The sequence below is a fragment of the Xiphophorus couchianus genome, chromosome 11, assembly GCF_001444195.1.
Source record: "Xiphophorus couchianus chromosome 11, X_couchianus-1.0, whole genome shotgun sequence".
Taxonomy (NCBI): domain Eukaryota; kingdom Metazoa; phylum Chordata; class Actinopteri; order Cyprinodontiformes; family Poeciliidae; genus Xiphophorus; species Xiphophorus couchianus.
In genome coordinates, this window is record NC_040238.1 from 14,111,752 (window position 1) to 14,125,941 (window position 14,190).

General features: G+C 46.9%; 3 protein-coding genes across 9 annotated transcripts; 2 read left to right on the top strand and 1 right to left on the bottom strand.

The window, feature by feature from the left end:
• The first annotated feature begins 37 nt into the window (after positions 1-37).
• Positions 38-3,452, top strand: bacc1 (BPTF associated chromatin complex component 1). 2 transcript variants are annotated; one of them, XM_028032541.1, is made up of 6 exons: positions 39-342; positions 1,087-1,181; positions 1,653-1,754; positions 2,697-2,926; positions 3,002-3,106; positions 3,205-3,452. In XM_028032541.1, exons 1-6 carry the CDS (start codon positions 322-324, stop codon positions 3,267-3,269), a joined length of 618 nt encoding a protein of 205 aa, XP_027888342.1. In that variant the 5' UTR covers positions 39-321; the 3' UTR covers positions 3,270-3,452. The 2 variants fall into 2 exon arrangements, with proteins under 2 accessions (XP_027888343.1, XP_027888342.1); XM_028032542.1 differs by lacking the exon at positions 1,653-1,754 and having other exon boundaries at positions 38-342.
• A 604-nt stretch (positions 3,453-4,056) lies between these two features.
• Positions 4,057-9,781, bottom strand: LOC114153780 (protein FAM122A). The gene is made up of 9 exons (XM_028032540.1): positions 8,936-9,781; positions 7,993-8,068; positions 7,523-7,579; positions 7,390-7,436; positions 7,239-7,296; positions 6,446-6,510; positions 6,301-6,368; positions 6,139-6,226; positions 4,057-6,067 (listed from the first exon to the last, which is right to left on the bottom strand). Exons 1-9 carry the CDS (start codon positions 9,022-9,024, stop codon positions 5,959-5,961), a joined length of 657 nt encoding a protein of 218 aa, XP_027888341.1. The 5' UTR covers positions 9,025-9,781; the 3' UTR covers positions 4,057-5,958.
• Positions 9,782-11,250: 1,469 nt separating this feature from the next.
• On the top strand, positions 11,251-14,069 carry LOC114153779 (schwannomin-interacting protein 1). Of its 6 annotated transcripts, none has more exons than XM_028032538.1 (7): positions 11,251-11,507; positions 11,751-11,907; positions 12,201-12,286; positions 12,561-12,645; positions 12,762-12,875; positions 12,942-13,124; positions 13,554-13,684. In XM_028032538.1, exons 2-7 carry the CDS (start codon positions 11,755-11,757, stop codon positions 13,557-13,559), a joined length of 627 nt encoding a protein of 208 aa, XP_027888339.1. In that variant the 5' UTR covers positions 11,251-11,507; positions 11,751-11,754; the 3' UTR covers positions 13,560-13,684. The 6 variants fall into 6 exon arrangements, with proteins under 6 accessions (XP_027888339.1, XP_027888340.1, XP_027888334.1 ...); XM_028032539.1 differs by having other exon boundaries at positions 11,254-11,507; positions 12,938-13,124; positions 13,554-13,667; XM_028032533.1 differs by having other exon boundaries at positions 11,257-11,507; positions 12,938-13,080; positions 13,554-14,069.
• The last annotated feature ends 121 nt before the right edge of the window (positions 14,070-14,190 follow it).

A 14,190-nucleotide genomic window follows, 5' to 3' on the forward strand; every position in this document is an offset into this window, starting at 1 on the left:
TCTGAAACGGACCAATAGTATTGAAGTGGTAAAATCGCGCAGTGTTCGCCACATCCTGTCTGGTTGCCATTGTTGTTCTGGATCTTTATGTTTTTCCTAAATATGTATTTTTTGATGTAAATGCAGCAGCATCGATTCCTCCTATTGGCTGCGAGGCTGCGAAGCTCCGGGACTCCGCCGCCGTTTGTAATTAAACACAGTGAGGCTTAAATGGAGCCGACGGGCCGCTAGCAGCAGGCTAACTGAAGCTAACTGCGGCTAACTATTGTGTTAGCTTTGTTTTTGTTGTGATTTCGTTCAAACAAACACATACTTCCTAAAATGACGTCAGCCTCTGCTAAGGTAAGCTGTCTCCTGTTTTCACCTGTCCGAACCTTTAATATTCTCAGTGTCCGAACCTTTTAAAGAGCTAATCTCTCAGCTGCGCACCGAATCTCATTCAGAAACTTGGCAATTATATATTTTTGGCTTTAACACTAAAAAAGATTGGAGAAGATAAATAGTTATTTTACGAAGCAAATGATCAGAGTCTGTAGATGAAATCGGCTCACATTAACATTATGTATGAGTTAAATAATAAAGAAATAAATCCCCAGTGTTGTTGCTGCTTTTGCTCCATTCAATTCAGTTTTTATACCAAAGTAAACAAATAAGTAATATTTCAGTGTTTTTTTTTTTATAACTAACTTAAACTCCATTCCTAACCACACTTTCACTACCTAATAGTATAGCATCAGTGTTAGTGGACTGTTTAGTTATTAGCAGTCATCAGGGAACTTCTGAAAGGGGCTGAATACTTCTATACATCAAACTTTTCAGTTTTTTAGTTGTAAATTGTTTCGAATGATGACTATATTTTTTTCTGCTTCACAGCAGTATAACACTTTGTGTTCACATTAAACTCCAGTGAAACATATTTATGTTTGTGGTTGTAATGTGACCTAAATATAGAAAAGTTCAAGTGGTATACATACTCTTGCAAGCCACTGTACACGTGACAAATGTAACAACTGGATTGAGTGATTTAAAAAGCGATGATGTTGATGACCGAGTATGATGATGAAGAGTTGGATGTTTTCTCTGCAGGTTGGGGAAATCTTTTCTGCAGCTGGAGCAGCTTTCACCAAGCTGGGCGAACTGACCATGCAGCTCCACCCGGTGTCGGACTCCAGCCCTGCAGGGTGAGCCTCACCCTCACACCTTCACATCGTCACAGCTTAACCGACATGACGGCTCACGCTCAGCTCTTGTCTGACATGAATCCGTCCTGCTGGCCTTTAAAACGAGTCAGATCTCTGAAATAATCAGGAAACTGTCCGTTCCTCTGTCTCTGTACACAATCACAGCAAACAGCAGCGATTTAAAGTAGTTATGGAAAATAAATCTGTAGTTCTGCATCCTGCCATGTATCAGACCTGTTTCCATCAGCTTGTTTCAGTTCAGGCTTCATGGTGGTTTTTAAATCAGTTTGAAGTGAAGCTGAAGTGTAACGAGGATCGATCCCTGTGGAACTCCAGAGAGGCCTCTAACTTCCGGTCTGAGTCCAACAGCTGACGTAGTCTGATCCGGTTCTGGAGGCAGCTCCTCCACAGCGCCGCGTGTCGGTTCTGTACCGGCAGGACAAACTGAAGTGACGCTGTGTTCGTCCTCAGAGCCAAATGGACGGAGACGGAGATCGAGATGCTGCGCCTGGCCGTGCGTCGCTTCGGAGACGACCTCAACAACATCAGCACCGTGATCAAAGAGCGCACTGTGTAAGTGTTAAAGGAGCCACAGCAGGTTCCCCTGGGCGTCCAGCAGGGGGAGCATGCACCGTCGTCATGGTGACCTCTCAACTGTGACAGCAGCAGCTTTATAAATGCTACACCAACATGATATTTAGCTAAAGCTAGCGCTACACCAGCAAAGTATTTAGTTGAAGCTAATGCTATATGAAGATGACATTAAGCACTAACATGGTAACTTTAGCCATGTCGGTACCCACCACGTGTCAGTGATGCGTTACATCAAAGCTCTACAGTTGTTGAGTTTTGCTAATTCTGTTGTTGATTTTGTCTTATTAACCAAAAGCATCAAGAACATCAGTAGGTTTTAAACTGTTTACTGTGCAGCAATGCATTCTGGGTAAAGAGTAAACATTTGCTGCACCACATCACATGTGAAGATGGTGAGGAGAGGAAATGGGAAAGCTGTGTCTTCAAAATAAGAGCATGAATATTAACGCCTGACTGTATTGAACTGAAAGTTTCCGAAACAGCCAATTAAACCAGCGCTTTGGAATTTGTCCAGAAGAATTGATTTAGGGGAAGCTAACTGCGCTAAGCATTTTCAAAGTTAGCAAAAATGCTAAGCGAAAGATTAGCTTTGCTATTAGCATTAGCGGCTTTCCCACTGCTGCTGAAGCCTCTTTGAGCTGCTGGTCAGGTCCCAGCTGACGTGTACAGAGACAGACCAGAACCAGAACCTGAACCGACAGGTCCAGAACAGATCCCTGCTGTATAGGACGATGTCATCATTAGGTTGATGTCATCACGTGTCTGAAGGCCTTCAGTCTTCCTCCTTTCTTGATGTTGTCATGTTTTTTTCTTCTTCGTGGAGTCCTGATGACCTCTTGACCTCTGTGTCCCATCTCCAGCTTGTCTCTGTGAGGTAGAAGCTGATTGGCTGATCTTCTTCTTCTTCTTCTTCTTCTGCAGCGCTCAGATAAAGAGCACAGTGAAGAGGAAGCTGTACGAGGACAGCAGAGTCCCCATCGCCACCGAATCCCCCAAGAAAACCGTGAAGAAGGCTGCGGTTGTCATGGCGCAAGCCCCCGTCCCTGCGGCCCCCGCCATGATCACCGTGCCGACTTCGCAGGTCGTCATGGCGACGGGGATGCAGAACAGCCCGTCGTTAGTCCCGCCCATTAAAAAGCAGAAGACAGCAGGTGAGAGAGGAGCGAGACTGAACGTTCTTCACCATCCCCCTCCTCTTCCTCATCACCCTCCTCTTCCTCCTGCAGACGTCACGCTCAGCGCTCTGAATGACTCGGACGTGAACAGCGACCTGGTGGACATCGAAGGTCTCGGGGACGGCTCGTCCAACAAAAAGCTGAACTTTGACCAGGGTGGGTAGACATTGCTGTTTGGTTCTGACCCATTTAACCAGAACCAGGAGGTTCTGTAGCTGCAGCCGGTCTAACAGTTCTCTCCTGTTCCCCCCCAGAGAGCCTGAACCTGGACTCCAGCCTCATCATGAACTCCAGTGACCTTCCTCTGCTGTCCCGCTGACCTCTGTGCTGAAGCTCCGCCCCCTCCTCTCCCTACAGGCCTTTATTTTGAAAGGACAGTGGATTCAGTTTTACTGTAGAGGAGGCTGCAGGTTATTTAATCCCTGACCAGAACCAGACTGACCCATTGGATTCTGGGTCTGATCATCTGATGTTAATAAACAGCTGTTGGTTCTGGGTCAAACATCTGTCGTCTTCTTCTCCTTCTCCTAACATGGAGGACCATCCAGAACATCTGGACATCTTCCAGATGTTTAACATTCTGGGGGTTTTGGTTGTTTTATTTGGAAATATGTAAATAATAAAAGCTTCATTAATGCAGGAGAAAATAATTTTATATGTACTGTTGAGACCAGAAGTTTACATATACCCAACCGTTTTTTTCTAACCAAACTCAAATCAAAGTTCAAATCTCTCACATATTCTCTCTCCAGCTCATGAAAAACAATCTGAAAAGTTCTGTTGATTCTGACCCAAAACATAAGAAGTGTGGTTCTGGTTTAACTTCAGACAGCTATATGTAAACATCTGGCCAGTGGCGACACTGCTAACTGAAAGTTAGCTGTGCTAACCCTAAAGCAGTAATCAGAAATGCTAGTTACGCTAGCGCTAATCCAACACGGTATTTAGCAGAAGCTACACACAGAGATTTTATTCAACGGAAAGTTTACAAACAGCCAATAAATTAATGTTAAGAATTAATTTAGGGGAAGCTAAATGTTTTCAAAGTTAGCAATACCACTAAGCTAACAACTAGCTTCAGAAGAAATTATGAGTAGAGAGCATTGTTCTGTTTGATGGAACAGACTTTATTTCACTGGCAGCTTTTATAAACAATATATATCATGATATTTATTGGGTCGGTTCTCCACGGCGGAACCGGGCCGGGAATGGATCAGAAAAATACGTCGTCTCCTTTGAGCTCAAAGAAAAGCAGAAATATTTACAGTGAAATCAGGACTGATGTGCTTTTAGTTCCCTTTATCTCCCCGCTTCAAACCCAGACCGGACCAGAACCAGAACTCACTTCTACAATTCAAACTGGTTCAAGAAAGGTCAGCCGGGATTCCTCCAGGTTCTCCACGGTTCTGATCCGGAACATCAGAACCAGCCGAATTAAACAGGATCTGATGAACCCGGTCTGGTTCTGATCAGGGAACGTCTGAACATTTGGTCTCCCAGAGTCAAACTTAATACTGAATCGGGTTCTTCTGTCTTTGCTACAGCGGTTCTGATCCAACTGAACCTGAAATCGGGTCAGGACTTTCCACAATCCCACTTCGATTATTTTTGGCTTAGAAAGCTTCTGTGAAGCAGAAGTTCTGGTCCAGTTCTCCTGCGTTCCACTTGGAGCCAGTTAGAGAACCGGTTCTTCTTAATGGGTCCATCAGAACCAGTCCTTCATGGGTCTATCAGAACCAGGATGGAGGGGAAATGTGCAAATAAGAGAAAACCACAGGAAGTCCAGTTAAAGCTACAGGTCGGTTCTGTTTCACTCCAGAACCCGCCCAGCTAATCAGAACCGTGTTCTCTGAAGGAGATTGGACTCTAAAACGGAAACAGAACCAGAAATAAATCAGAACCAGAATCAAGCAGCAAAAACAGAATCAAAACGGTTCTGCTGCTCCGGCTCGGTTCTGATCTTCACAGGAAAATAAAGAGAGAATGAGAGAAACGGAGGTCCAGTCCGCAGAACCGGACCGGGTCAGGCACAGCGATGGATGAAGTAGAAAACTGTACAACTGTCAAAGTGCAGAAGCTGGAAGCAGAAGAAGTACCGGACCTGGTTCTGGACAGACAGAACCTGGTCGGGTCAGGTAAGCAGCGGCACCACCTGCTGGCCGCTGCGGCTCATAAATCATCAGGATGACGGTGATGATGATGATGATGATGTGCAAATATCGCATGGTGTCGGGTGTTCTGGGAGATCAGAACCGGTTCTGGTTCAGAGCGGCGAGGTTCCACCAGACGTCCCCGTTGTCATGGGAACAGGAAGTCCAGCTCCAGCAGCCTGGGTGGGGCCAAAGGTCACCTGGAGTCCAGAGTGGAAGACGTCTGAGAAGGTCCAGTCCGATGTCAAAGGTCAGAGCGGACAGAACCAAACCCTGCGAAGTTCGGTGGTGTGGTCATGGTTTGGCACCGGACCGGGTCACCAACAGAACCAGGACCCAGACAGAACGGCCTAGTCAATGTCTGGTTCATCAGAGGACTGAGCAGAACTGTCTGGGTTGGACCAGAACTCCTGGAAACGGAACTGAGCAGAACGTCGTCATGGAAACGGGATTAATGCAGCAGAACCAGAACCACTTTTTAATACAAGATGTTTGATTAACACAGAGACCGGTTCTGTCCCGGTTGTGACCCAGAATGGCTCTGGAGCTGAGACGGAGTTGTGTCCATCAGAACCTGTGAGTTCTGGTCTGGTGCCTCCAGTGCCTGGGTCATTCCGGGTCAAAGGTCAGGAGCAGACCTGTTCCGGGTCAGTCCGGGCCATGACAGCGCCGTGGCGACGTGTTTCCTCCTGGGGACACATCCAGCGTGACCCCTGACCCCATTCCTCCATCCCCAGCCAGGCGGTGGAGTGGCCAGCAGGGGGAGCCGCTGAGCACGTCTGCAGGAAGTGGCTTACAGTGATGCTGGCAGCTGATTGGACAGAAACCAGGTGGTGGTGATGCGCTGGGGGTGGGGCTCTAGGGGTGCTGGTGAGGGGAGAAGGTAGGGGGTGGGGACAGGGTCAGTGGGCGGGGCTGGGGGCCAACACCCCCTACAGGCGGAGCGTCCACCGTTGCCTGGGAGACGCTGCGGAGGACGGAGAGGACGATGAGTTCAGGACTGACTGACCTCACCTGAGCGTCTGCGCTGAGCCTCACCTGACGGTGTAGCTGCTGCCACGGTGGGCAGGGTCCGTTACCCCGGCAACAAACAGCTTCTTCGGTGGCCCGTCCGAATCAACACCACCTGTAAAACAGAAGCCAGTTAGCGAGCCGGTCCAGATTCTGGTCCTGGAGGCATCTGGACTGGAACGGCGCTACCTTTCCTCTTCAGGGGCGTCAGCAGCGGCCATCTTACAGCGCCGGCGGGTCTGGTGGCGCCGGCGGGTCTGTGGGTCAAACACACAAAAAAAAGGAATCAGAGTAGCGCCTCACACTTGAGATCCAGACAAAACCAGATCAGAACCTGAATCTCCGGGTCGGGCTGGGCGACGAGTTGGGTGTGACACCGCTGTCCTGAGACGGAAACCACTGCAGGACACACAATGGGTCAGAGTGTAATCTGGATTATCAGACTCTGTTTAAACACTTTAACCCCTCAATATTCATGAATCCTGATCATCTAAACCACATATGAATCCTAATCTGGACTTAGTTTCAGGGATGTAATCCAATAAATCTGCTTTAAATCGGGTCTAATCAGGATTCCTGAAGGTATTGAGATATTACTCAATACCTTCAAACTGACGTAAATTAGTCTAACTAATATGAGTTTATATTGATCAAAAACCTAATCCAGATTCTGCCGGAATCCGGCTGTTTGATCTGGATTAAATCCAGAGTCATCCTGAAAATTATATTGTGCTATATTTTATTTAGATTTATTGAGAACCTTAGCAGGATTATTCTCATTGTCTGAACACTCAAAACTGGATTCAGTCTGAACTTTAAGATCCCACTAATCTAAATTAATCTGATATAGTCTAATCTAGATTAAATCCAGGTAGGTTCAATCATGTAATTTGATCCAGATTAACCTAGATCATAATCCCAGATTAAAACCTTGAATCGGTTTGAGTTTCTCTGAACAGAATCGATCTTCTCTAACCTGAAACCAGTTTACCTGATCAGTGAAAGAGAGAGTAAATCTGGATCAAGATTGGGACTCAGTGTAAACCCTGGAGCTTCTTTGGGTAAAATGAGCAAACCACCTGACAGGAAACGGCTTCTTCCTTCAAAATAAGAGCGGAGGAACTCACCGTGGAGGTGTGGTCCTCCCACAGGCTTCCTGGAGGCGCTGGAACAAGACTGGAAGCACTGGGAGGCAGAAGCAGAGCAGCGGTGAGTCCCTGAAAGGTCAGACATCACAGCTTGCAGGTCAAAGGTCATGGCCGGCAGGCTGAGCGATACCTGAGTCTGTGGATGTTCCCTCGGAGCATGGTCTCCATGTTCTCCTCCTGTTTCAAACACAAAGTCCACTCAGTCAGTCCCTCAGAGAGGATCATGGGAAACCCAGTGAACTTTGACCCCGACCCTGACTCACCGGCCTCTTGTGGTCCAGTCTGTCCCCACTCAGGGAGAACGGAGACAAGGGGACGACCTGAGGGCATGTGACACAGAGGACATTAGACTGGGAAATGTTCACTGCACCAAAGGGAAAATTGACTGGATTTAACCTCCTCTGGTTCAGCCTGCTGCCACCTAGTGGCCGCGTAACGTAGTTGCTCCAGACCAGAGGTGGGCCGGTGTCCTGCAACCCTTTACATGTGTCTCTACTTCAACACACCCGAGTCAAATAATGAGGTCATTAGCAGGACTCTGGAGAACCTGACTGCTCTTAGGAGGTGATTCAACAATTTGATTGAAGAGTGTTGAACCTGAGACACATCTAGGAGTTGCAGGACACCAGCCCACGAGGACCTGGATTGCCCACTCCTACTCCAAACTCTCGGGTCCGGTTGAGGTCCAGGCTTTCTGGCCTGACTGTTCAGAGGTGTTACCATGGTAACCCACCTGCGAGGGGTTGATGGACACGCTGCTGCGCCGGTACCGAGCCGAGGACACGGGGCTGAAGACGGTCATCCCGTCACTGAGAGACACAGGAAACAAAACTGGAGACTCACTGGTCAACTCCAAACATTGGATACATCCAACATGAATAATAAACTAATATTTATATTGATTTATATGTTGAAGGGTGGAAAGGGAAAAACTGATCCATTATCGAACGATCCCCCACAGCCAATAGTTTGACCAAATATGGTCCAGTTTGACCCAAATGAGTATAAATTTGTTCTTGAAACTGGAAAACAACATTTGTTCCCACTGCTGCTAAAACAAAAGTCATAATAATATTTTTAACATTTATTTTAATATGCAGAAAGGAAAGGAAATCTGATTAATTTTAATTAATTGGACAGAATAATCAGACGTTTTTGCCGTTCTGGTCTTTTGTTTAAATCTGTTTTTATAAAGGCTAAAGATACAATATGAGGACTGATGGAGCAAATATCTAGACAAAATGTTCTTCATGTTCTCAACTTTTTCATTTTTACTTATATAGTGCCAATTCACATCTTGAGCGACCTTACATTCAATCAGACAAACTGATGCTAGTTATTAAACAGTACAGTAAAATCAGTTAATTATTATTTGAAGTAAAAGTTTCTAATAAAACCCAATAGATTAAATCAAGTTGTCGACTTGAAGCATTCACTCCTGAACGATAATGTAAAATGAAATTTCTTTTTCGTTTTCAGGAGCATGTTTTTAATTTTAATACATTTATGGACTTAAAATAATCACAGATAATCTTATTTTATCCATCACAACCAAAATCTGCTTTCCCAAAAGACAAACATAAAATAGTAACTTTAAAATTAAAACATTTTATACCAAATTAGAGATAAAATTTTACGGGATTTGCTGCTTCCTGTGTGGCTGCAGTACCACTCACCTGACGTTGGTAATCATGGGGGCGCTGTTTGATCTACGTAGTGCCCCGCCTCCTGCGCCTGCGCATTGGTCCACTTCCATCCGTTCCATCCCTCGACGCGCAGGCCCAGAGGTGGCGGCGTGGTAAGCCGCCCTCCGACGCTCCTACGGCGGGTGAGGGCTATACTGTAGCCCGGTGGAAGCCCGACCTGCAGGCCTCGGAGGCAGCAGAGTCAGAGCCGCCGCGTCAGCGGACACAACGCCGGAGCTTCGCCCGCTTTACCGCATTTTCCACCGCAAAAACCGTCCGGATCTGAACGGGGATACGGACTGGAGCGACATTTATCCCCTCAAAACCGATCCAGCTGCTCCTCAGTAGAAACGGAAAAACACCGAACCGAAGTAAAATATGTGAACACGAAAGATTAGTTTCGGTCCCCGGATAAAGTTCACCTCCGACGGCTTGTTTGCTCCCCGCAGGGACTCTTTAAACCCGCCCGGGACTTTCAGGATTAGCTGTTCAGCTAACTTGTTTTTGCAGTAAAACCTCCAACCACAGACCCAAATTCTGTTAAACAGCTGTCCAAACCTGCCGAACCGGAACTGGTTCTCCAGAACACGGAGAGAAGGGTCTTCAGATTTGCCTCAGACACGGAGTGGACCCCCCGAAGAGCCCAAAAAACAGAAAAATAACAGTTTGGAAGATTTTTTACAACATATAGTCCTTCACCAAATACAGGTAGTTGTGGAAGTGGAGAAACAGCGCCGCTCTGTGGCTGCTGGCGGAACTGCAGCTGCGATAAGCATCAGGAGCTGCTGGTTTAGTTTTATGGTAAACAGTTTCTGTCCAAGTCCAGCTCTCTGTAAAGCAGGGGTGTCCAAAGTCGGTCCTGGAGGGCCGGGACCCTGCGTGTTTTAGTTCTCTCCCTGGTTTAACGCACCTGGATCAAATAATGGATCATTAGAGGCCTAAGAAGAACATTGACCTGCTGAGAAGGTCGTTACTACCACCAGGGAGAGAAATAAACATGCAGGATGCCGAACTCGAGGACCGACCTTGGGCACCCCTGCTGCAAAGGATAATGATAATTAAAAAACTAAATGATTAATAAAAATCTAGAGAAACTCAGTGACTCAAGAGTGAATTTATTCACAGGTTATATTTAAACTAAATCATTTTTATCACTTCTTCAGATCACATTTCCTGTAAATCTCCATAAATCAGGCAGAAGTAGTTAAAGAATAGAAAAGTGTGTATTGCTTTATCCAGCATCTGCTGGATCAGCGTCAGAACAATCTCCATGACAACGTGTATTTATATAATAAACCTGAAGTTGATTATGGAGAGATTTTTATCAGAACCAAACGTCAACAAACAAGCAGTGAGCTGGTGACAGAAATCCTGCTGCAGCTGAGCCTGCATGAGGTTCGGAACCGGAGCCGGGAGTTTCAGGCTCGGCCCAGCAGTGAGATTCAGGAACGTCTCCGGGTCCCTGAACGCATCACCGTCCATCTGCGCCCAGCCGTCAGTGAATCTGTGAAACTCGACATGGGGTCCGGTAACGCTTCACCGCCTGGGCGGAACCAGAACCCGGATCCAGTAAACCCTCCCAGCGATCCTCCAGGTTCTGCTGCGTTCTGTTGGGCTCGGTACCGGGTCTAGTCCAGTCAGCCTCTCAGTTCACAGTTTATTTTCTGTTGAGTTCTGGAATAGTTCTGGACCTGTTCTGCGACCCGTTTCCTCCAAACCAGATGAATTTAATTTAATTAAGTTTAATTTAATTTAATCAATAATATTCCTGTAAATGCGTCACAATCAGAAAACATTCTCAATTAGTGCCGCTAAAAACAAAGAGGGTTAAATTCATAAATTGTGTGAATAAATGCAAAAAGATGAATCAATACAAAACAATAATAAACATAAGACAAAGAAGCTACAACACAATTATAAGAAGTAGCTAAAACTAAATTAATTCATTTAGATGGTGAAACAAGGAATTATTTGTTTATTCAAAATGTTGACAGATCCGATTTGTTTTTTAAATAGATTAGAAAAAAAATAAAAGAGGTGCTCCAGTTTTAAAAAAATAAATACATTTGTTATTAAAAATCAAAGTTAATCTTATTAATTTTATGAAGTTGTCATGTTAAACAAACGTAAATAAATACAGTTTAATCCGGTTCTAGCGCTGTGCTGCTCAGCAGTCATTAACATGGCAGAACCCAGCCCTCATCACGATGCTGCCACTCCCCACCAGCTGCTGAGTGGGAATAATAACTGATTATTTCCTGTGTTTTCCTCTGAAGCTGCAGTCAGGTCTCTCTCTCTCTGCGCCTCTTCCTCCTCCTGCAGGATGTCTGTGGGCGGAGGCCTGAGGAAGAGGAGGAGGAAGAGGAGGCTCCAGCCTTCCTCCAGGCCCGCTCCCACAACTCTTCAAGCAAACTTTCCTCCAATGTTTCCGTGAGACAAAAACTGCGACGCTTCGCGTGGCGCGGGAGCAAAGACACGCAGCGGGTCCCCGCGGGGCTGCGGGGCCCGCGGTGGGACGGCGGCATGTCGAGGAGATCCGCAGCCGCCTGGATGTGACTCCGAGGTGGGTCAGAGCTCCGGAGCTTCCCCCGCTGCTGGTAAACAACATGCGGCCGAGGAGAGGCGACCGGAGGCGGGGGGAGAGGAGCGACACACCCCGCTGGATCTGGAGGGTTCAACCCGATAGATTACTACAGATTAGATTAGATTAGATTTGAATAGATTAGATAGGTAGATATTTTAAAAGTTTAGTTCATAATAATGTAATTAAATCTGTTGGTTGAGGTTCTGATTGGTTGGTTTCCAGGAGGATGGAGGGAGGAACAGAACCAGCAGAGGAGGAGAAGGAGAAGGATCCTAATCACATCCCAGTGGAACACCAGGAGTTTCCCATCATGCACTGGGAGGAGCTGAGCCAGCGGATCGCTGAGCTGGAGAAGCAGGAGCAGGAGAGGAGGGAGAAGGTAAGGAAGGTCACATCATCATCATCATCATCATCATCATCATCATCATCATCACCATCATCATCAGAGGTCTGTTTGCTGAGGACTACATTTCCCATGATGCCCAGCAGTTAGAGCAGGGACATGGTGATCTTATTTCGGTTCTGTTCGGTTCTTGTTGGTCCGGTTTCAGGAGGTTCTGGACCTCCTAGCAGAACTTTTCCTGGTCCATCATTTCAGAACCAGCCATCAGAACTGAAGAGTGTGTTTCTGGAGTTTGGGTCGGACTGAAGGTTCTGGTTCTGTGTCTCCAGAGGAGGACGGGTCTGAGGACGGAGAACGTCTGGGAGGAAGAGGAGGAAGACGTCAGGAGTGGACGAGTCGCCGTCTCCACGTCACGGTAAAAATAATAACAGAACTTTTCTCCTGAAAAGTTCTTTTAGATTCTGTTTAATCTTCATCTGAGTGATGAAGATTAAACAGAACCAGACAGAACCTCTGGTTCTTTTCCCTGTCCCTGAATCCATCGCTTTCTAGCCCCGTCCCTCACTGTCCTGGCCAATCAGATCCTCTGTATTCAGTGACTTTGTGGGTCGATGACCTCCTGATGGATCTAAGCAGCAGAAAGCTGGACTTCCTCTCTGTTAACCTCTGACCTCTGACCTGTGTTCCAGGCTGAACCACCGGAACCTGCAACTCTGCTTCATTAACAACAGCGACAGCGAGGATGATGATGAGGAGGAAGGAGCTGAGAGGAAGGTTCATTACCATCATCATCATGATTAATCTGACCTTTGACCTGTGTCACATCTCCAGAATACCAAAGTTATGTTTGCTTTGCAGTTTGCTGACCTCTGACCTTCCGGGCCCCTCAGGTTCCCATGGGAGCAGGACACAATGGTTGCCATGGCAGCGGGTTGAAACAGGAAGTGGCAGCAGCTCTGAGAGCGCTGAGAGACGATCTGCTGGCTGAGCAGAGGCAGCAGGAGGTAACAACCGGTCCGGAACCAACCGGGTCAGAACCAGAGGCACAGCTGCTCACCGTGTGTGTGTGTGTGTCTGTGTGTGTGTGTCAGAGCCAGGCCAGCTGCAGTGGTGTCGCCCAGCGGAAACATCTGGAGCACAGAGAGCTGCAGGATCTGAGCGAGACGCAGCTGATCGGCCTGCGGGGGGCGCTGCAGCAGGAGGTCCACGGTGAGAACCCGGTCAGAGCTGGAGGAGAACCGGGTCAGGACCAGGTCAGAACCAGTTCTGATCCGGTTCCCTCATCTGGTGTAAATCTCAGGATAACCTCTCAGTTCCAGCAGGAAGTTAAATTGATAAAAATATATTTTCTTACAGATTTATTGATCCGCCTCCATGTTTGTTTTGAGATAATCAGAGATCCTCCTCCCTGACCTGCTGAAATAAACCAAAAACAACCAATCAGAGCTGGGAGGCGGGGCTTAGCGCTGTCCAGTACTGATGGTGGAGAACTTACTGTTTATGCACCATTAGCGATGGCTTTGCTAGCTGCAGGTAGCAGAGAGAGATAGTGACTGACAGCGCTAACAGATTTCAGCTCCAGTTGGTTACCATGACGACACCTGTTGTCTCTAAGCTAGGCAAGTGGCATTCAATGAACCAGTAGAAAAACAGAAATCACAGCTCTGATGTTTCCCTTCCAGCGTTGAGCGCAGAGCTGGTGGCCCAACTGCTGGTCCGGGACCAGCTGAGGACCAAGCAGGACGCCATGCTGCTGGACGTCCAGGACCTGACCTGACTCCAAAACCAGAACCGGGCCGAGCTACTGTCGGGTCAGGATGCTGCTCTCCGTCCCGGGGGAAACCAACGGACCAAGGTCCAAAAGAACCACCTGGAAGGGCTGGACGGAACCAGAACCTGGTCATAACGGACCTCCGGTTGTGCTCAGCGGGTTCTGGAGAACCGCTGATCGACCCAGACCGGAACTCAATCAGTTTGATTAGAAATGAATCAATAAGTTTATTTAACTCAGTGTTTATTTCTGATCAGATTCAGGTTAAAGTTTAATATTAAACTATATTCATGTTTCTATTTTATGTTCATAAAATCTGAACAAACGTGAAAAACTGAGGAAAGTTTCACTGTGACTTTATTAAATATAATGAATAAATAATAACAAACTGTTTAAAACTGTATTAAATATATTTGGAGGAAAATGAGATTCTGACCCGGTTCTGCTCATTTCATCTGGAGGTTCTGACACCGACCTGCGTCTCAGGTTCTGTCTGGTTCTTAATGTCTCTGAACCAAGTACAATGGAAACCCGATCAGAACCAGCAG